The 21,239-nt window shown below is 43.4% G+C and overlaps 2 protein-coding genes across 5 annotated transcripts in view; one reads left to right on the top strand and one right to left on the bottom strand.

Annotated features, from left to right (window-relative positions):
- The window catches only part of FANCD2 (FA complementation group D2), a 36,604-nt gene extending 23,398 nt beyond the window's left edge, over nucleotides 1–13,206 (bottom strand). Inside the window, exons 1-17 of one of the 4 annotated variants that reach the window (XM_071550745.1) lie at nucleotides 13,125–13,206; nucleotides 11,891–11,992; nucleotides 11,636–11,764; nucleotides 10,976–11,043; nucleotides 10,317–10,420; nucleotides 9,719–9,782; nucleotides 9,085–9,137; nucleotides 8,106–8,184; nucleotides 7,299–7,423; nucleotides 5,863–5,950; nucleotides 4,851–4,955; nucleotides 4,080–4,180; nucleotides 3,489–3,597; nucleotides 2,684–2,719; nucleotides 2,152–2,295; nucleotides 1,240–1,374; nucleotides 11–142 (exon numbers count right to left, since the gene is read on the bottom strand). In XM_071550745.1, coding sequence (XP_071406846.1) covers nucleotides 11–142; nucleotides 1,240–1,374; nucleotides 2,152–2,295; nucleotides 2,684–2,719; nucleotides 3,489–3,597; nucleotides 4,080–4,180; nucleotides 4,851–4,955; nucleotides 5,863–5,950; nucleotides 7,299–7,423; nucleotides 8,106–8,184; nucleotides 9,085–9,137; nucleotides 9,719–9,782; nucleotides 10,317–10,420; nucleotides 10,976–11,043; nucleotides 11,636–11,764; nucleotides 11,891–11,969 — 1,551 coding nt within the window. In that variant the 5' untranslated portion in view covers nucleotides 11,970–11,992; nucleotides 13,125–13,206. Of the gene's footprint in view, nucleotides 1–10; nucleotides 143–1,239; nucleotides 1,375–2,151; nucleotides 2,296–2,683; nucleotides 2,720–3,488; nucleotides 3,598–4,079; nucleotides 4,181–4,850; nucleotides 4,956–5,862; nucleotides 5,951–7,298; nucleotides 7,424–8,105; nucleotides 8,185–9,084; nucleotides 9,138–9,718; nucleotides 9,783–10,316; nucleotides 10,421–10,975; nucleotides 11,044–11,635; nucleotides 11,765–11,890; nucleotides 11,993–13,103 lie in introns of all 4 variants that reach the window. The other 3 variants (XM_071550748.1, XM_071550746.1, XM_071550747.1) reach the window with 3 other exon arrangements.
- Nucleotides 13,207–13,244: 38 nt separating this feature from the next.
- EMC3 (ER membrane protein complex subunit 3) lies at nucleotides 13,245–18,133 on the top strand. Its single transcript, XM_071550744.1, has 8 exons — nucleotides 13,245–13,466; nucleotides 13,540–13,597; nucleotides 14,286–14,379; nucleotides 14,867–14,971; nucleotides 15,604–15,685; nucleotides 15,833–15,912; nucleotides 16,495–16,577; nucleotides 17,893–18,133. Exons 1-8 carry the CDS (start codon nucleotides 13,312–13,314, stop codon nucleotides 18,019–18,021), a joined length of 786 nt encoding a protein of 261 aa, XP_071406845.1. The 5' UTR covers nucleotides 13,245–13,311; the 3' UTR covers nucleotides 18,022–18,133.
- The last annotated feature ends 3,106 nt before the right edge of the window (nucleotides 18,134–21,239 follow it).

Genomic DNA, 21,239 nt, shown 5'->3' with positions numbered 1-21,239 from the left:
GCTCACATACCTTCAGGAAGGTGGCGTAGCGCATGAGCAGAGCTGTGTGCAGCACCACCAGATCTGTGAGCACATCCAGAGATGTGTCCAGCTCTGCCTCACTTCCACTGCACACGTGAGTCACCAAAGCAGTCACAACCTCCTAAGGAAAAAGCCCCCAAAGGAACCACAGTGAAATATCAACAAAAAATGTCTGCCTTGTTCTACTCATATGGAATATGTTTATCAAGTACAGACAATCACTCTGAAAATCATATTATTCTAAGCCCCTTTTCAGTTTGCTCTTTAATTTCCAATATCCACAATATTGACTTTCTCCGGTAACCTGAATTTCATTCAGTTCTAAAAGCTCCCGTGATTCCATAAAGCAGCTCTTCACCAATTTTTGCCTGCCTGTGTGTGAACACTACCACAGCTTCTGCTCTTTGCCAGAATCGCATCAGATGACAAAAATGTCCCCAGTTTTCTTAGGCACACAGAACACTGCACCATACCCAGGAAGACATCACCTCTAACTTCAGCAGTTCCGGTGTCTCCACAGTCTTTATCAACAGTAGTTCAAAACTGACATTTTTGTTCCAAAAATAATTTTATGGCCTTACTTCAGTTGACTTCTGGACAGGGATCTCTCACAACTCCCATGTACTGTCTGAGGCTCTGGGCCTTTCCTATGCCACTAATTGCTACCACACTTTTGAAATTCTTAACATCTTCAAGTATTACAAGACTCACCAGCTTGTGGCAGATGACATAGTATGTTTTCACATCCCAGGTTTTCCCCACTTACTATTTTTATCTATTTCTTAAAATTGCTGTAATAACTAATACAGATACAATGCTGGAAATAGTCTTAATTATAAACATATTGTGCCCTAAAAAGTGCAAATACATTCAAAAACCTCTGCAGAACTGTTATTGTGCCCTAAAAAGTGCAAATACATTCAAAAACTTCTACAGAACTGTATTCAATCCCCAAATTTCCTGATGTCAGCAAGTCTGCAGGAACTCACACTCAGCTGAAAGTCTAGTCTGTGATTACTTCAGAATATGCAGCTTAATTCAGTTGCTAACAATGTTGCTGTGATTGTTCCCCATCTTACTCTTGGCCTATTCCATGGCATAGGCCTCTCTCCAAAGGCTTCCAACTGCCCCAAATCCTGTCCCCCTAAAGGATCACGACATACACTCTAGAACTAAGTGCAAACACAAAGAGAACAGCAGCCATCCCTCACACTGTACCTGCTGGCAGTAAGAGTCAAAGGCTGCAAAAGCTTGTTTGTACATGCAGCTGCCAAAGGAGACAATGGCTGGGTGTGCAGAGTGCAGAAACGTCTGGGCAAGTGCCAGGATTGAAGGGAAGAAGTCTTTGATAACCTGAAATACAGACATCATGAAAGAGATTATTGCTGCTTATTTGCAATACACTCAGTTCTCCAAAGAAAGCATGTGCTACAGCCCATCCCAAAAGTTTTGCCCAGCTTAGTAGGTGCTTTCCCACCTTTTCCAACTGCCCACTCTTGCAAAAACAGGAAATAAGAGCACGTAAGGCACATCAGAATGTTTCTCCAGCCTTCTCCACAGAAAGGAGTGACAGATTGGTGAAGCCAACCTGCAAAGCTGCAGAGCTCACAGCAGTGTATCATGATTCCACAAACCTTGTGACACCAGGGAAGTCACAAGCAACACTGTGTCCTTTTTTCATTGACCTTTTTAGTTTTTACATAGTAAGTAGTAATTTAAACTACAAACATATGCCAAATATATATATTAAGACCTATAAAACATTGCAGTTGAAAAACAGGGCATGTAAACATATGAACTTCTAAAAATACTTTGGGAGACAACAGCATGCATGGAACACACAGTGGAGCTCCTGGGCTAGATCACATTTCTTAGGCTGAGAGGTTTTGAACCAAAAAAACCAGTTCATCCAATGCTGAGAAAAGCTCATCTCTAAAAAACAATGTGACAGTAACAACAGAGTTACAATGTGCTTTGGGACACTGATCTGGACCAAAAATTAGAAAACAGACGTTTAGATAACTGGAAAAGTATAAATAATGCAGCACAGGGTTAAGTCATCATCTGACAAGATCTTTGAGAGAGAACATCTTTGAGAGAAGAGAGTCCCGGAGCAGAGCGAGCACTGACCGTTGAGTGGTTTTGGAAGGCCTTCTGCATCAGCTGCTCTGGGATGCAGCCCAGGCGGATTTTGCTCCTCAGGACCTTCTCAGCTTGCTTCCTATTCTTGGTGTTTGTGGAATGGATTAGCAGCAAAACTATCAGATCCAGAACCTTTCAGAGGAAATAACCACCATTCATTATGCTACAAAGATATTAAACAGTCCAAAAACTGTTCGCAGTCCAAAACTACAAGACTTGAAGTCAAAACTGAGAAGAAAACCAAGACCTCAAGAAGTCCTGATAGTCACAACTGCAGAAATACTCATCAGTCCAATAGGACAGAATTAAAACAGGATAACTGTCCCTTGACATTTAGAACAGATGAACAAAGTTGCAAAGAAAATGAATGGCTGTTACACTGGGAATAAGTAAAATGCCAAAAGAACCATCCATGAAACATCACTGGCAGTTTCTTCTCCAACTAGAACTACCTCTTCACCTACGACCATGAAGGAAACCCTTCAGAACACCAGCAGGACACTCCCAGAGAAGTTATTACCTTATGGTCAGACACAGATGTGCTGTTCTCAATAGCCTGAGAGAAAAGACAAATCAAAGAAGAAAGTTGTTATGCTACAATAAAATATATATATATATATATATACAGTATAATATATTCCAAAACCAAATCAAAAAAAGGTAGACACCAAAAGTCTGTGACACACTGCTCATGAATTCCCCTCCTCTACAACAGGATACCTATCAAGGCAGGAAACTGATTCTTACCAACACCAGAGGATCCAGAAGGCATTAAAAAAACAGCCAAAAATTGAGTTTGAACAAAGACATTCTCAAATAACATCAGGCTTGAGAAAGGGACTGAGGTACTGAGCAATGAAGGACTGAGAACAAAAAAAACAGTCTCACGGTTTACACTGAAGTACAATTTTAAAATAAATTTAGACCAATACCAACCAATATTGATTTCTAGTGGGACATTCTCAAGCACCTTAGGGCTTCACACAGCTCAGTCTTAATATAAGTTTTTCTCTCTTGCAGACTGAAAAAAAAAATCTATTTTTTCCAAAACACTCTCATAAACATGTAGAACCAGGTTTACCCTGCACTTCAAGAGTTTGTACAGAGAAGCCCCCCAGTCCTCTTGCAAACACAGAAATTGGTAACTGAGAAAGAAAGCAAGACTCCTGAAAGGTCACTGCTAATTGGGAACAGAATGAAATCTATCAGTAAAATGAAGGGCTAACATTTGTCTTTTAATATCACATTTGATAACAAGAAAGGGCTCAGGCTCAACCTAGCAGACCAAACAAATAAGGAAACAAGGAGTGAACCATGTGTTTTACCTTAATCCATGCTTCAGAGACATCTTTCTGAAATCTCACAGCTAATTTGATCACATCAAAAAGTAGCTTCACACAATTCTGGCTGGTGGTTACTTGGCTGAGGGAGGAACTGTAAATGATCAGAAAGGAGACGGTCTCTCCAAATACTGCAGTAAAAGGAAGGAGGCAGCACAGCAGTCACAGCAGTTACTTGAAGCAGCCACTCTCCAGAGGGAATGCTCTGGCAGGGACAGGGAGATTCACAAAAGGGTGGAAGCAGAGGTCACAAAATCATCTGCAAACATACTGGAGGGAACTTCAAACAGATGAACTGGCAGCAACATTATTATAAATGAAGTTGCTAATCCCCACACAGACATGGATGCAACAGCTCAAAGGGAACCACATCCATGGCAGGGGAAGCTGCTGGGCAAGGACGGACAAATGTTGTATTAGTACCAAGCAGGAAGCAATAAAGGTGTCAGTGCCTTTACACAGGACAAATTATGCCCATCTATGTGGCCAATTGTGCCAGAGACACCAGAAAAGGAAGAGCTGAAGTCCTCTTGTTCCAGCTTACCCTTGGAGAACCATGTAAACCTATTCAAATACCTGGCCTGGACTTGGCTTTTAGTCTTCTTCTGAGAATTGAGGAGCTGCAGGGGCAGAACACACGATGACAGATCCAAGTTCTTACGAAGATCAGAAATCACCTGTAAAGTACAAAATCCATGCACAAATCCCTGTGTCATACAAGGGAGGAACAGAAAAAGCTGAGGAAAAGAAAACATAATTTCCCAGAATAATCCTAAAATTACAAATCAAAAACTCATGTATTTGTACAGATTCAGAAGTATTTAACTGTGCACAAGGGTTTTTTTTAATGAAATGCATCAGCAAAAATTTGCTCTTCACCCATCATGTCATGATGTTGCAGATGCATGCAGAAAAGCAGGAAATTATTTTTTAGGAGTTACTCTATGAAATTCCCACCTGTATTTTCTGTATGCTGCTGTGAACTCTTTTAATCCTGTTTAGCAGCTGGGCAAGATATTTGACAGCCACTGGAATTCTGGGCAGGCAAGTTTGCCAACCTGACTGCTGTCAGATTGCAGTGTGTCAACACAGACTGGCTTGCATGTCACAGGCACACTGTTTTCATAGGGATGCTCCTGAAAGGTTTGGGCAGATCACAAACCTCATCTGGCTTAGGCTGAGGCTTCCTCAATGTATGAAAAAGACCCATAATCAATATCAGCAAGGCTGGCTTTGATTCTTGGCAGTATTACAATTGTACTTGAAAACATGAAAACACGCAGGTCTGGGTGTGAAGTAACTTCATCAAAACACGCACTGGCCTTAAGTAAGACAAAAATACTGTACCTCTACTGCATCTGCTGCCTTGACATTTTGGAGGATGAATTTTACTACTACAGGCAAATCTTCCAGTTTTACAGAAGGCACAATGGTCATGGCAGACTGTCGCACCTGAGGAGAGAGTGACACTCCATCAGCTGGAAGACTACAGCTCCCAGAAACATAGTTATGTCAGTGGGAAGGAATCTTCAGAGATTTATAGTCCAGCCAAGTCTTGAAGATGTCCAAGGATGGAGGAGACCCCCAGGCCCTGCCACCTCTCTGATCATTTCTGTCAGTGCTGCAGATCCTGACTCGTTTTGCCAAATGTCCATCCTGAACCCTCCAGGCTGTCATTTATGGCTGTTGTCTCTAATCACTTCACTTGGCATGGCCAAGAGTTTGGCTCCATAATTTTTTAACTGGCTTTCAAAAGGGAAAAGCATGGAAGACGAGTAGCCTGTTATGCAGCACCTGCCTTCTGGGACTATGTAAAACACTAATTAATGCACTCAAATGAACCAGTTTTATTTTATTCATAAGAAGTCCAACTCCAAGAAGTGAAGCAATGCAGCATGTCCAAAAGACACAAGGCACATCATCATCTCTTCTGCTTCATCAGCATTCTGCAGAGAATACTTATTTAATTATTTAATCACCAATCTGCCTTTACTTAGACTATAACATTCTAGTCTGGTCACTGTACTTCAAAAACATGAAACACTGATAATAAGCAGGTTTAAGACAGGCAATAAAAATTTACTGCAGCTTTTGCATTTGCTAAAACAGTTGTGTTTGAAATTTCTAAATGCATACTGTAACAGGCAGAAAACTTCTCTCTGCTCCTCACTGAACCCCTCATCCATGTTTCCAAACCCAGTCTTGCCTTCTGAACTCTTCCCAGCTTCAGGAGCTTGGGACTTCTGAAGGCCCACAGGAGTCAGATTTAGCAAAATACTTTGAATGACTGAACAGTTCCAGCTCTTGTGTTTGTAAGCAGGGCCTGGGCTCTGCTGGACTGCTCAGGAAATGCTCTCACCTCAGCCACAAGTCCTGCATCAAGATCCAGACGAGAAAGGGCATCCAGGACTGGAACTGTCAGCCGCCTGCCCTGCTTTAGTAAGCAGCTGATACACAAGGAAAAGAAAACAAATTGTCCTCTTAACAAAGTCAAGGACAGATCTTTCATATATTGTATGAATCCAGTAGTTTTCGTGGTCACTGCAAAACAAAAATCTCTGAAACTGACAACATACACCACTGGCATTATGGAAAACTTGTTCCCTAAATTAATACTCCTCCTGTAGGGACTGCAGCTGTGTTTAACTGCCTCGAGGACTTTCCTTTCCCAAAATTCATCTAATCATTCTTGGCTGACATCTCAGTTTCTTATAAACATTTTCTAGCAAGAAATTCTACTCAAATTGTGTTAGTTGAAAAACACATCATTTTCAGCTTCTTGGTAACTCTGTTTATCCTCCCTAATTCATCACAACAAGCAGTGAGTACTTTTCCACAACAGAAACTGGTAGAGACTACTAAGAATATGGAAATAAATATCCCTTGCTGATACTGTTTAGATTCTCAGCTTTAAAAAAATACCAGTAGAGAAAACAGAAGTTTGAATTTAATTTCCATTAAAAAAAATGTGTGGAGCTTTTTTTCCAGAAGCTGAGGCAGCAAACTGAGAATGGTAACAACTACTTTTGAGAGGGTACAAGGAACAGGATGCACTGCTTGCAGTAGTAATCTGAAATAATTATCACAGGTTTGAAAGTATAATAAACAGCAGCATAAATGTAAGTGATCTATGTAATAATAAGAATTAGAAACACTAAGATGACTAAAATAATTGTGTAAAACAAATACACTACTAAAAAGACAGATGTAAGGGCTGGCTTAAGGCAGTGGTCCCTGGAAGAATAACTACTGGCATTAGGTCCCCCTGTTCTTTTGGTCATTAAATATGCTTGAGAAAAATACATAAAATAACCAGAAAGTTCTGCTTCATGCACACATTCATTGTGTTGTGCTTTTTGGCAGGTTTTTAATTAAAAAAATCAATGTTCATCCTTACTATAGCAGAATCCAAGACAAATCAGGAATTGTTTATAGTAATATCCAAGTGACTGACCACAGACTGATCCAGCAAAAGCAGTGAGAACTTAACTGGATTCTATCTGTGCGGTATCCAGGTTGTCAAGAGTTTAACAATCATTTAGATAGAAGTAGTTTTGGAGCATTCTCTAAATGCATTGTCTTTTGCTGGATTACCTATGGTCTCTTTAGGAGCAAAACAGCACAAATGAAATGTCCCAAGCCAGTGCAAGGTGTCCCCAGATTAACATGTATTTTAACAGGAACAGACCACTGTCATAATACTTCAGCTAGCCCCAGAGAAACCTGAGTTAACAAACCTTGTCCTTTTCTGCCAAGTGCCAGGGGAAAAAGCAAACCCAGCCAAATCATCTGTACCTGAGCTCTCTGGCAACCTCACTTTGCTGGGAATCCTCAAGGATCTCAGGTAAACTGGTGATAATATCATGCTGGATTGGTACTGGAGAGACACTGACCATCTGCATCAACTTCTTGATGAGATCCTGCAGACAAGAGCACTGGTGAAATGCACAGATCTCACCATAAGCCAGCAGTTCATCAGCACTACAACAATATTCTGCATGTAAAGTTCCTCACAACATCTGTCTGGATTTATGTGCACTGTCCCTTAACTCATCATCCTGCTGAAGTCATGAAGCCCTGCACAGACTAATATAATGATGTTGGTGAGCAAGGGAGACTGGGAAACACAACAGCAAACTTCCCAGTGTTTATTATGATTTCCTCATTCACTAAATTCTGTGACTCTCTAGTAACAGCCCTCCAGTATAAAGTAACCTATAGAGACTGACTGACTTAGGGAAAGAAGGGAATCACCCTCAAATATTTGCAAGCATCCAGTATCTTGTTAAAATTAAACAGGAAGAGATTGTAACTTCCTGCCAGCAACAGCTTTAAAACAGGGTAACCTGGGTGAATATATATACACAGATACAAATCTATGTAAAAGACTTACAGCAAAGAAAGAAGAAAAATAGTAAAAGGGAACATTCAGAAGTGACAAAGGCAATCATATCAAAACAGAAAAAAATTAAATCTCTGCTTCATCACATGAATATGAAAACACCATTTCTCACAGCATAATAATTGATCTAATCCCACCTCACAGGCATTCCAGAAGTTGTTTGGAGAAAGTACACATGTGATTGCAGCATTGGTACCCACCTGGCTGTCAAGAAGTCTGTCAAGCCACTTAAACTGATTGACAATGAGCCGGGGAAAATTTGTTCCAAAGGTGCCCACACTAAAAGAGCAGAAAATGACACACAGATAATCAAACCCACAGACTCAAAAGCTCAGCTGCTGGTCAGCAAGATCAAGTAACCCCATTTTTAACTGGTCATTAATACCTAGAAAAAATTTCACTCCTCTTACAAGTTTGATAGGGAAGAAGTGTAACAAAGCCCATTTTTAAGAATTCTCAAAGGGTTTGCAGCACAATTAACAGCTTATCACTTACATCCAAGAGCCTTTAGAATTCTTAGGTGAAAACAGTTCAGTCCTTGTGACTGTCTGTGTTAGACCTTCCCAAAGCAAGATTTCAGTATGAGACAATTTCTTGGACTCCACCTCTGGGCAGCTTATCCTGGTTGACACTCAGCACTGGACAAAATACTGTGTCAAGAACAGTCTTAAGTTCTTTCTGCCCCTTGACCTGCCCCACTAACTCCATAGTGAACACCCAGGACAATGGGAGAAGAGCTTCATGTTCAAGCCTTGCCTTTTTTGCACCTCAAGATCCCTCACTCTGCTATAATATCCTATGTTCAAAAAACAACAGATGCTCTTTCAGTTTCCCTTGTCTGAATACAATCTGCATTTTTAAAAGGAGTTCTGTTTGCATCTCACAGGCTCCTCAAACTCTGCCAGCCACTTTCATCTGTTTTCTAAATAATGAGACACTCTGTAGTCCCTCTGATGAAATAATTCCCAAGCTTTATGTCAGTAACTACGAAAAGGACAATAAATCACAAGCTATATCTGCATTTCAGTTTCTGGAAATTTGTCTTCTTTATGCACCCACAGATGTAGAGTCATGGTGCAGTCATTCAGGTAAATTTGAAGTAACAGTCAAAGTCAAATGGTTGGTGATTGTCCAAAAGAAATTTAATTTCAGGGCAGAGAGAAGGCAATTTATACTCACACGTCAAAAAAAAATTCAGGGATCTTTTCTAACAACAGTGCTATGACAGCAGGCTAGAAGAAAGGCAAAAAGACAGTGTTAGGATGATTTACTGGTTGTACTGTGTCACTGACACCACAATTGACATTTCACAAAAGATGGACTATACACAGAATAAAATACTCAAAAATACCAATAAAAGTATTTCCTGTATAAGAAAATCTCTTGCCTAATGCCAGAAAAAAGGCACAAAGCCTGAAAAGTGAAAACCACCAATGCCAAGAGTGGTATAAACTATCCACATAATCCAACAGAATCAGAGCATACAGGCAGGATGTCTGGGCCAAACAAGCCTCTCTTTCTCAGGACCAGCTGAATTGCTTTTCACCACACAGGAAACTAAAGCATTAACTTTAGATAAGTTTGAAAACAATGCCCACATGCTTTTGACACTCCCTTTGCAGCTCTAATTCTTTGCCCCTTTAATCCTGGCCCAGATGCAATTCTAAAACTGTATTTAAGAAAAAAACTTTTAAAACATTGGAATTATAAGAGGACTGAAATCCACAGCTGATCTCAGGTTTCCCATGCCTTGGTGAGCAAAAGGATCCCTACAGTCAACACCATTGCAAAGAGCAAACTAAGGTGGCCATACCTGTAAGATCTTAATTCCAAGAAGCAGTTTAATGAGGCTTTCACAATATGAGTGCACCAGATTCCTGCAAGATGAAAGATTCCACCATAGTTGTAACAAAAACACATTAGGAGAACAGGCTATAACTCTTTCCATTACTGTTTTTTTAAAACTACATATGATGACTTACAGTAACATATGGCAACCACAGATTTAAAACTGCAGTTCAGCTCTGAACCAGCTCTCTACAAGACTAGTGTGAGCTGGAAACACAGAAATCTCTAGTTAGGTTCTATCTTCAGGAAAAAAATTCTCAAAAAGGAAGTGACCTTCACCAGCCCTGTAATTTTTTTTCCTCCAGTATGTGGTTCTTGCCATAAAATGCCGTGGAGCCCAACATGTGCCACAGGCACACAGTGAATTCCATGACTTGCCACTTTAAGTTCACTGCTATCAAACAGCCATGTACTTCACCAACCACTCCTGCTGTGTATGAGCTGGAGCTCTGGCCTTTCCCTCCACTCTGCTCAATGTGACAGGACATTTGTCTAGAGCATTTACCCGGACATTTAACATTTCAGTTCTGACTAAAGAGGAAGGCAAAATACATTTTCTCTACCTTGACCCCTCAGTCCGCATGGGAGTGCACGGCAAGAGACAGTTCTTGAACTGGTTCCTGTCCTTGATGTGAGATTCCAAGCCACTGATAAACTGCTTCACAACCTGCAAAGCACAGAGAAGTCACCCATGTTGAAGAGATCCCCCGGTCAGCTGCTGTCCTTTAGAATGCATTTTGCAAGCAGATAATGAGTACAGGGAAAAGGTAAGCCAGGGAACTGCAGACAGATAGAAACTGTGATGGAAGGAATGATGGCTAATAAACAAAATCTAGTCTAGACAATTTCCAAAAGCAAACACTGATTGTTCTGCAAACAAACTCTAAAGCAAGTGTCTCACGTTTTACTGTGATTTAAAAAGGCTTTGTCTTTCTTCCTGTTAAGCTGAGACAGCAACATTTAATGTGACAAGACCTGCACCCAAAAAACATTCAGTCAAATCACTGGCCCCCAGACTTACACACTGGGCTTGCTGACTGGAGAGCATCACAACATGGAAGTTTTAATGCTGCCACTTCCCACCCACTGGGCAACATTGAGAGAACTAGAAAATCTGGACCACAGAAATCCAAGATGAACTACCACGTTGCACACTTTTGTATGGACAGGCAGCTGCATGTGCATTTTTTGCTACTCAGCAAAGAGTTTTAAAGTTACTCACACTTGGGTAAGTAGGATGCTTCTCCAGGGCCAGGCAGAGCTTCTTCTGGAAAGTTATTTGATCAACAGCTATGGAGAAAGTTTAAAAAGAAAATAAACAGCCAGATGCATTTTATGCATACATGACAACAACAGCAACATCAAGTACAAGACCTCAAGCCCATTCACCAACACTTCTGCATTTCCTCTACTAAGAAGTCCAGAAGTGGAATCACCACTTGTGCTTTCTCCAGTCAGGGCTGGAAGTTCCTGATAGCATTGAAAAGGATTAATACAAGAATTCCTGAAGGCCTTGTCTGAGCCCAAAGGCAACAATGATATGTTTCTTTTCCCATTTCAGAGTTCCTGTCCCTGTCATTCAATGCTATAATCACAGATGCAGTCTAATCTTTTTCCATATATCTCCAGTAACCTCTCAGAAATCTCTAGACTTAGCAAGTATACACCCAAAAACCTGATAAAATGAAGTTATGTTATGCACTTAATTCAGCAGGAACAAGAGGTACATAACAAATAAGAGGTCAGGTGAAGGATTGCTTGAATTTTGGAACACGCTGGTTCAAGCATTTTTACTCTGCAAGTAAATCACATTTTTACTTTATACCAGACACCTTTGTAGGTTTTCAGCTACAAGCAGAAAGAGCAAGTGTTAAACTCTTACCTATTTCGTTCTGTCCCTCCCCAACTTTTAGCACAATTCCTGATCTTCTAAGGAGCTCTTCAAAGACTCCCTCATTCTCCACTCCACAATGGCCATTTTCCTTATCAGAAATCCGTGACTTCTTTGTTTCTGCGAAAACAAGACACGCCACATCACATATATTAAAAAATCAAGAGTGTCATTAACAATCAGCATTACCAAAACAGTCTGGGAGCTGCTGCCTCTACTAAGGGGTCTCCACCCTTGTAAGATTACCTGAGCACCTACTTGGCAAATCTGTCTTGCAGCTCTCTCCAGAAGCATCACCTTTGGACAATTTCCTTTTTGAAACCATTGTAACAAAACCTATCTTGTTGCCTGTAAAAATGTAGGAAAGGGACTAGTGTTAGTTCATGTTTTTTTAAGCAAATCAAGGATGAATTAGTGAAGAGCAAAAGGGAACGGTCCAGAAATTGAAAGTGTTCAAAAAAAGACAGATTGCCTGGGTAACCACACACATTTTTCTGCTCTACAGGTTGGAATTTTAGAGCTTGTCACATTTAAATAGTGCAATACACCACTTTTTTTCCTAAAATTCAGTTCCTCATAAAACAGGGCTTGGCCTTCCATTCAGACAACAAGCAAATTAAATGGCAAGTGAGCAACTATGAGGTCCCAGATTGTACACAATAATCTAAACTCTTGAAAGCCCAACCGTGTTTGTTAACTGGCCCTGTCCATGTTCCCAGCTCGGTACCACCACAAATGAGTTCTGTCAGCACAAACCTCCACAAACCTCCACAAACCCATCCTCTTCTGGGGGGTGGCAGTGATCAAAAATTAAAAATAAACCGCGAATCACCGTTAAAATCTAAAGATAATTTTAAAAGGATGTGTGATCACCTCACACTAAATTTCAACTGGCAAATTTTCAAATTTTACTGGCAGAGGCCAGTAAAAGGAATTACATAAAATATCAGCATGGAAATGGAACAATTAGAAACCAAAAGTGCAACGAGCCTTTGGCAGCTGTTTTAGGCATATAGAGGTGGATGCCAAGAGGATGGTGGCAGGTGCTTTTCAGTGATGCCCAGCGACAGGACAAGGAGCAATGGCTATAAACTAAAAAGCAGTTTCATCTCCAGATGAGGCAGAACTTCTTTACCCCAGGGTGGCAAAGCCCGGGAGCGGCTGCCCGGGGCGGGTGAGGAGTCTCCCTGTCCGGAGACATTCCAACCCACCCGGAGGCGCCACTGTGTCACCTACTCCAGGTGCTCCTGCCTTGGCAGGTGGGATGGTGATTTCCAGAGGGCCCTTCCAACCCTGTCAACCCTGTGCTCCCGTTCCGGAGCTCTGCCCGCACAGCCGCACTGCCGGCAGGACCGCCTCCATCGCACCCGCTCCCCGAGGCTCGGCAGTGCCGGCCACAGCCACGTCATTTCATTTTATTTCATTTTATTTAATTTCACTTCTCCTCGCTTCGCCTCACCTAAGCTCACACCTCTCTCACCTGCGGGCGGTCGGGGCGCTCCGAGGGCCCCTCACGCCGTTCCCGCCGCTCGAGTTTCCCGCGCGCCCCTTCCCGCCCTTTCAGGCCCGCCCTTTCCCGCCCCTTCTGGTTCCGGCGGCGGAAGGGCCGGGCCCGGAAGCGGCGGCGGGGCCGGGGCCGGGGCCGGGCCCGGGGCGGCAGCGCCGCGATGAGCGAGCCCGAGCTGCTGCTGGACTCCAACATCCGGCTATGGGTGGTGCTGCCCATCGTCTTCATCACCTTCTTCGTGGGCATGATCCGGCACTACGTGTCCATCCTGCTGCAGAGCGACAAGCGCCTCACGCAGGAGCAGGTGTCCGACAGGTCAGGGCCCCTCCCCGCGCCCGCCCCGCCGCCCCGCGGCCCGCGCCGCTAACGCCGCCTGTCTCTCTTCCAGCCAAGTCCTGATCCGGAGCAGAGTCCTTCGGGAAAACGGGAAATACATTCCAAAGCAGGTACGGGGCTGCGCGGGGAGGGCGGCTGGGAAGGAGCAGAGCCGAAGCAGCTTCGGGGGCCGTGACAGACCAGACACTGCCGGGGCTGGCCTGGCCCGGGCCAGATTCCCGGAAATCCTGGGCACAGGAGCCGCTGTTCGTGTCGTTCCCCTGACAGCAATGTCCGCTGCCACTGCTCGGTGTCACCTGCATGCCGAAATGAAGTCTGCCCCCAAACCATCGCGTTTAGTGTCTCTGGCAAGCACAGAGAGGTGTAATATAAGCTTGGGATAACGAGGTGGTCATACAATGTCGGCTGAAATGTTTGCTGAACTGAAAGTACATGGCTGGTGCTGGCTCTGGTGCTGGCAGATACTTATTTTGTGAAATCCAGAGGTCAGCTGGGGGGGATGAACATATCCCATGTACCCGTACTGGGGCTGAACCAGCACAAAGAATTTGCACAAAGCACTAAAAGCTCTTTCATTAACGTGGGCTGTTCTTCAGAGCTTTCTTAGAGTTAAGAATGTTAAAAAGCTGATAGGCTGGATGCAGAGAAGAGCGAGGAGCTTTAGAGCACATGGGCAGTGAAGTGTCTCTATAGGAAAGAAGGATGTGCTATGAAAGAGCTCATAAGGTGTCTGCATGTCTGAGCAAGAAATAACACTTCTGTCCTTTCATTTCTTATGGTGGCTCTTTCTGTTTTTAGTCTTTCCTGTCCCGGAAATATTTTTTTAATAACCCAGAGGATGGATTTTTTAAGAAAACGAAAAGAAAGGTAGTGCCTCCTTCACCAATGACAGGTATGTTAAGGTTTAAGGTTCCACAACTGCAGTCAGGCAGAAAAGCTGACCCTTCCTGCCAAGGGAGGAAGGTGAACCAGCTTTGCAGAGAGCTCAGGGAGTGTGAGGGAGGGTGTGGGACTGTTCAGCTGTGTACTGGGGAGGGAGGAGTGAGATCCCTCTCCTGGGTAGCAGCAACATGTTAGGTCGTTTCATTTTGCTTAACTCCAACCTCCAGCTGCTTGCAGTGTCACAAGAGCACAAACACCTCAGTGTTGCCAGAAGTGGGACGTCCTTCTGTCACTCATGTCCTTTTGTCAGTGTTTTGCATCAGCTCCTGCAGGATTTTCTCTGAACTGATTTAACTTATGTGTCCACAGCAGCACATTAGCTGGGTGGTTTTTTTTGTTGTCTTTTTTCTACCCCTTAATTAAAGTAGCTGATAACTAATGTCTTATTCCCTTTATTGTGATATGCTGGTATTTCACATCCAGTCTATGATTTGCAGATCCTACCATGCTGACAGATATGATGAAAGGGAATGTAACCAATGTTCTGCCTATGATCCTTATTGGGGGTTGGATCAACATGACATTTTCAGGATTTGTCACAAGTAAGTGTCTGGAATAACGTGGGTTTGGCTGGGTTTCTGCTGACTATCTTGAGGGTCTGGGCTGCTTCAGAGATTTGCTGCAGCATGAATTTGGTTTGTGGCACTGCTTCACTCCATGGACTTGCTTGTCCTGGTGCAGCGGAGGGGAAATTGTTCTCAGAGTACTGGCCATGGCCACAGAGAATATATAACTCGTGTACTCAGAACAACTGTAGTTGCAAAACCAGTATTTAATTCTAGTAAAACTGCCTGAAATTCAAATTGATACAGTGGATTTTCCTCTGAACCTGTCCAGGGAATTGGTTACTGTGTAATGCAGGGTGTACACATAAATACTTCCTTAAATTCACAGTTCTGGGGTTTTTTTCTATACTGTTTATGTGATAACTGTTTAACAAAAGACATTTGCCTTCACAGTCATGAAGCAACACCTGTGAGGGTTTGATCATCTAAGTTTCAAGAAGTCTTTTCATATTTGAATACACAACTGCAGCTTTTTCAGAAATACAAATTCACTTGTTATGGTACACATTGCATTCAGACCAGATAAGATGTAATAAGAGAACTACCAACTTGCTTTGCAGTCCTGCAGTGTCACTTTGTGAAACTGGTTTTCTTTTCTCACCCTGCAGCAAAGGTCCCGTTTCCTCTGACGCTGCGTTTTAAGCCAATGTTGCAGCAGGGAATTGAGCTGCTCACTTTAGACGCGTCCTGGTAAGGCTGTGTCCTCAGCAAGCAAGGGGGAATTCCCACTTGGAAAATGCTGAATGTGTTAATAACCCTTGAGTGGTCTGTGCTGCTGGATTGAGGTCATGAGCCAGCTTTGAATTGACATTAGCCATGCCTGTTCTGATTTTTCAGGGTGAGCTCTGCTTCCTGGTACTTCTTGAATGTGTTTGGACTCAGAAGCATTTATACTCTCATCCTGGGCCAAGATAATGGTAAGACACTGTCCTTTCTGTGAAAGAAGTGGTTTCTCCTCCTTCCATGGGATGTATTCAGAGAGAGGGTAGGGAAGAATTTCTAAGTTTTCAGCTGGAAGGCCTTTGAAAGCCTCTCACTTCTGTGAGGTTACTCTCCCAGGCCAGGTTTGATACCACCTGCAGCAAGCACGCAGATCTTCTACACAAGCCATTGGCTCATAAACTTCCATGGTTTAGCCCATGCTTTCCTTCCCACCAAAGGAGTGTGTGCAGAAGTTCTGCTCTCACACTTGCTTTTATTCCTAGCAAGTATTCATTTTAAGGAAAACTGCAAAGATTTCTTAACGTTAGATGTGGGGCAGGACAAATATGTATTGGGAATGCAGAAGACTGTCCTTTCCTCATTTTTTTGCATATTTTATGTAAATCTGGCTAAGATGTAGGGGATGGAGACAAGATGACTTCCGAGAACTCTTTCTGGCAAGGTAGTATTGCATTCTGGGTGTTTCTGCAGCATTCTCATCACTGGCCAAAAACCAGCCTCCTGTGCTCCAGAAAATGCTGTTTAAATGACACAAAAATCTCTTTTCTCATTTGTAGCTGCAGATCAGTCCAGGGTGATGCAAGAACAAATGACAGGAGCAGCAATGGCCATGCCAGCAGATACTAACAAAGCATTTAAGGTACAGTATTCCTGCCTGCATTTCTGTTTGCTGTGAGCTTGCAGAGCCACAGGCTGTGAGTAACTCATCCTCTCCCTCTGTCAAGCAGGGGAATTGCTTTGAATTCCTGTTCCTAAAATTAGAGCTGACAGCTGATGAAGGCTGTGGGAGTTGCTCTGGGTCTGGCAGAGCCTGAATACCCTGAAGTAAACCTGATAGATAGGTCAGTCATTCCTAGTACAAAAGCTGAATTCATGGGCCACTTTCTGCTTTTGCAAAGGAAGGTTTTTTCCTTTACCTTGAGGTGTAGCTCCAAAGCAGAAGCTGGCTCCCCAAAAGTTGTGTTAATAGTGCAGCTGAGCATGAGTCCAGCAGGCACCTGATGGAACTTGGGTTAGAAAATCAAGTAAGCAAGTCAGCTCAGTGGAAAATCCATCAGGATTTGACTGTTTCTTTAAGTTTTAAGCACTTTACATAGGCACTGATTGTTAGACTGCCTTTCACAGCCCAAATTCACGCATGGAGGGACAGTCCTGGTTTCTATGTATTGAGGCAGAGGTTTAGCCACACTCAACCTGCTGCCTGGGAAGGTGGGATGGTCTGCTCTCAGCTTCTTGTCCTCAGTCTGTGCTGCTTAAAAAAATCCCAGACCACCCAGCCAGAGGCTCAGCCAGGGACAGGAGAGGCTGCAGTTTGCAGCTGTGCTGGAGCAGTGGCCATTCTTGTCACAGACTGTCAGCACTGAGGTGCAATTCCAGCCAGTACCGTGCACTGCCCTGGCTCACATCCCTCGGGTTCCATCCCATATTACCTATCCACAGCACTTCTGCTGTTCAGCCCTGTAGGGACCTGAACCCTCTACATGCTCCAGCAGAACAAAGGAAAAAAGCCCCTATTGCAGACAAGTCTCTTGCTGGGCATTGTGTAACGTGATTTTGCAGGCTGTGTGCACATGTCTGTGATCAGTTGCAAAATTTCTATCCTGTAACTGTTACTAAATGTCTCTGAACTAAGGAATTAAGTACAAAGCACTTGACCCTGCAGAACAGAACTGGCTGTGTTTCTGGAAATGGCTATTTTAGAAGCATGGACTGTTCCAGAAGGTTAGAGGGTTTGCAAAAAGTAGATAATATTTCTAATTTCTGTGATATACTTTGTGTTGACCAAATAATATATAATTAAGCATAAAACACTGATTTCAGCAAGTTGACAGGATTGCCAGGTTTTTAGTAGAACTTGGGGTTTATTGCAGATTTTAGGGTAAGCACTACTTTGGCTAGTTCTTGTCTAATACCATGTTGCTTTCCTTCTCCACCTCTGTTCACTGCCAATGCAGACGGAATGGGAAGCCTTAGAACTGACAGATCATCAGTGGGCCTTAGAAGATGTAGAAGAAGAGCTCATGGCAAAAGACCTCCACTTTGAAGGCATGTTTAAAGAAGAACTTCAGACCTCCATCTTCTGAATTTGAGAATCTGCTCTTGTCTCTTCTTGTGAAAGTTATTTGAAATGTTACTTAAAACTATATAATGTATTTTAGCAAGGCTGAGAATAAAAGGAAAACATCATGTTCAGAACTGCAAAGTGCCCTCACTTTGATTTGAACCCCAGGACCAGGGGTGTTGTAACTGAGCCAGAGGCTCCATGTGTGTTTCTACCTGGAGTTCTGTTTCTCTTCCTCAGAAATGTACGGTGGAGAAAAGACCTAAAACTTCTAGTTCACAGAGCAAGCTTGCTCGAGTTAAGGTTTCTGACAGTAAAAAAGGAGAAGTCAGGCCAATATTTCTTTTTTGTCTTTTTAAATAAATGTACAGTGAGTTATCCTTTGCTTTTGAACAATTAAGACATCACATAAGCAATTCAAACTTGCCTTAGCAACAAAGTATTTACTTCAGAAGCAGCATGAAGATTCAGCTGCTGAATGCAGTGCTTGCCCTAACTCTTCATACTCTTTTTCTGTTACAATAAGCATGATTTGAAGCTTTTAAAAGGAAGCAAGCACAAGGGGGGATACTCACTACATGCCCACAGCAAAGTATGGGACAGCTCACTTACCGTCCTCTGGTATCCAAGGCTGCACCAAGGGCAACCTGGAACTGCACAGTCCCCTCTGCCTCTCCTGCCCTGGCAGCCTGCTGGGCAACCCCTGCCCCTCCTTGCTGCTCTTGTTCCTGGGAAAGGCAGCTGCTCAGAGGCCTCTGGGCAGCAGAGAGCCAGAGATGGCATTTCTGTGCAGAGGCAGCAAACACACAATTTCCCCACTGATTTCATCCTTCCCAAATCCATTCCCCACCTCAGAGTGCCCACTCAGCCCCTGCTGCGTGCCATGCCCAGCAGGGTGTCACTGAGCAGGGTGCCTGGCTGTTCCCTGCATTTACCATTCTGTTATTTACTGGGCCAGGTGGGGATAGTAAATGTCTTGTTAAAAGCTGCCCCTCTGACCATCTTGCACTGTAGAGAACAGGGAGCAACTGCTCCTGGCTTATTCTGAAGAAGCTCCTTCTCCAGGGAGAACAGTCCTAACCTGGGTAAATGATTCTTAAACAGCAGCTCTTACATACTCTGTGGTTGTTACTGGTTTTTTCCCCCTCTATTTCTAGCACTTTTTCTCAGGGTGAAACTGCACATTCCCTTCAAAGCAGGAGCTGAGTCAGGGCCCTGACAGAGCCTGTTTTCTCACCAGACTATCTCAGTGATACAGCCACAAGCAGCCCCAATACCCCTGGAGAAAATGGACAGAAGGAAGACCAGGACCCCCATGGATCTGCAGTAGAAGAGGAATGATGAAGCCATAGCTGAGGCTTCCCAGTGCCATAGAAAAGCAAGGACAGGCTTTGCTGAGCACCAGATACCAACAACCCAGCACTGCAGACAAGAAAAGGCAACCCTGTAGCGAACACAAACTCTGAGCTGTGCAGAGCAGTGCCCTCAACAGCTGATTTTCTCCGAAATCCTCACTGGTTCTGAAGGGCTTGCCCTTCCCCAACCCAGATCACTCCTGGAGCACCAGGCATCCCCACAACCAGCAGTCTTGGGCTACACAATGATAGCTGAAAATACAACAAAATTCAGTTTCAGTGCAAACCACTCTTTAATTTTCCTCTTTGTACAACAGAGCCAGCCACTTACAAAGTGCTAGTCTAAAAAACAGTCTGGTATTACAGCACACACACAGCAGCTGAAGCCCAGCAGCTCAGAGGCAGAGAAAGCAAGAGCTGGGCCACTTGTTCTGCAGTACGACAGAGTCTGTTCAGCATCTGAGCATCACAGGTTTAGTCCCACGGATGCTTTTTCTGTGTCAGCACAGGCAAGGAGGCGAGGAGAACAAAGGCAATTTCAGACTGATTTATTTTTTAAAAAGGTCTTTTACTCCCCTCTCTTTCCTGTACTCCCTATTTTGGAATGCCCACATGACTTACTTTTTTTTGTTTGTTTCAGAACAAACAAAAAAATGCTGATTAGAGTAATTTCAGTGCAGTGCTACAGCTTGAAAACTGCTTTTGGATGTTCTCCTCAGTAATGAGGAGGGAAAAAAAAGAAATACAATATTAAGAGTTGCAAAAAAAATTCCCAAAACAAAACAAGAAAACCCCAACCCCACCAGAACAGCAGAAGCAACTAAGCAATTGTGATCTCAAAATTCAGATTTCAATGTTTTAAAAGCAAAATTCCACAGAGGAGGATCACACCAGTAGCATGCCACTAGAGGCAGCCCTCCCTTTTCCCCAAGAAAGAAAACCCATCCTGTTTTGTTCATCTCCTTGAGCTAGATCTTTTCCTAAAATACACAGGCTAAGGTGCTAGATTTTTTTCCCATATTTCACATGGAAGACCAGTTCTCCACTGAGGAGAGACTCACAGGAGTCCTCATAAAAGAAGAAAGCTGGACTTGAGTCCTACAAGTACCACAGCCAGTAAAGGAGGACAGAGGGAAGAGCATTTGCCAGTTGTGCCAAAAGGATGGAGCAAAACTATTGAACAGCAAAGGCAAACAGGACCTGGGCCAGGAGAGTCACACCTGCAACCCCAAAACGTGGTAATGTGGGGAGCTAAAGAGCAGCTCTCAAGGGAGGAGGAGGAAGGGTGAAAGAGCAGTCCAAAAAACCAAAGTTGCAAGAGAAAAGACTGAAAACTCACACAATCCAGTGCATTGGGTTGTTACAGGTGACACAGTGCTGAGCTTGGCTGGGAAAAAATGCTTGAAGAAGTCACATAAATCACCAAAAAAGGATAAAAATGCTGTTACTGCACAAACCATAGGAGCAAAGCAGGAAAGTGCTTTACAGAGCAGCCTGGAACTGAGGGATGTAGGAGATGGATGAAGAGGACAAGAAATCATCCATGTTATGGGTGGTATTTTCTCTGCAGAACAGGAGCCAGAGCAGCTGTATCCTGCATCTCCATGGGGATTAGCCTGCATACATGACACACCATAGGCAGGTATGATTCACTTCTGGCCAAGGTTCCTACATTACAAAATTCAGTGTTTACATGAAAAAAGCTGAGTTAAAACTGCCCTGAAGAGCCTCAAATGTATCAGTGAAAGGAGAGAAGCAAGAGAAACGTTTGCTGCTTAGCGAAGGGACTAAGGTACGATGGTAGAGAATGCAACAGACATGACAGATGTACAAAGATCTGAGCTGAGCTCCAGAAAGGGTGCAGGAGCCTCCCTGACACAGGCAG

Source organism: Pithys albifrons, chromosome 3, assembly GCF_047495875.1.
Source record: "Pithys albifrons albifrons isolate INPA30051 chromosome 3, PitAlb_v1, whole genome shotgun sequence".
In the NCBI taxonomy this organism is placed as follows: Eukaryota; Metazoa; Chordata; class Aves; order Passeriformes; family Thamnophilidae; genus Pithys; species Pithys albifrons.
Note: the sequence above shows the minus strand (reverse complement) of the source record. Positions and strands in the feature narration are given on the sequence as shown.

Excerpts from the sequence above, each read along its gene's own strand:
- EMC3 (XM_071550744.1), top strand. The coding sequence starts at position 13,312 with ATGAGCGAGCCCGAGCTGCTGCTGGACTCCAACATCCGGCTATGGGTG. Across the intron at positions 13,467-13,539 it reads CAGGAGCAGGTGTCCGACAG|CCAAGTCCTGATCCGGAGCA; the intron begins GTCAGGGCCCCT and ends TCTCTCTTCCAG. Across the intron at positions 15,913-16,494 it reads CATCCTGGGCCAAGATAATG|CTGCAGATCAGTCCAGGGTG; the intron begins GTAAGACACTGT and ends TCTCATTTGTAG.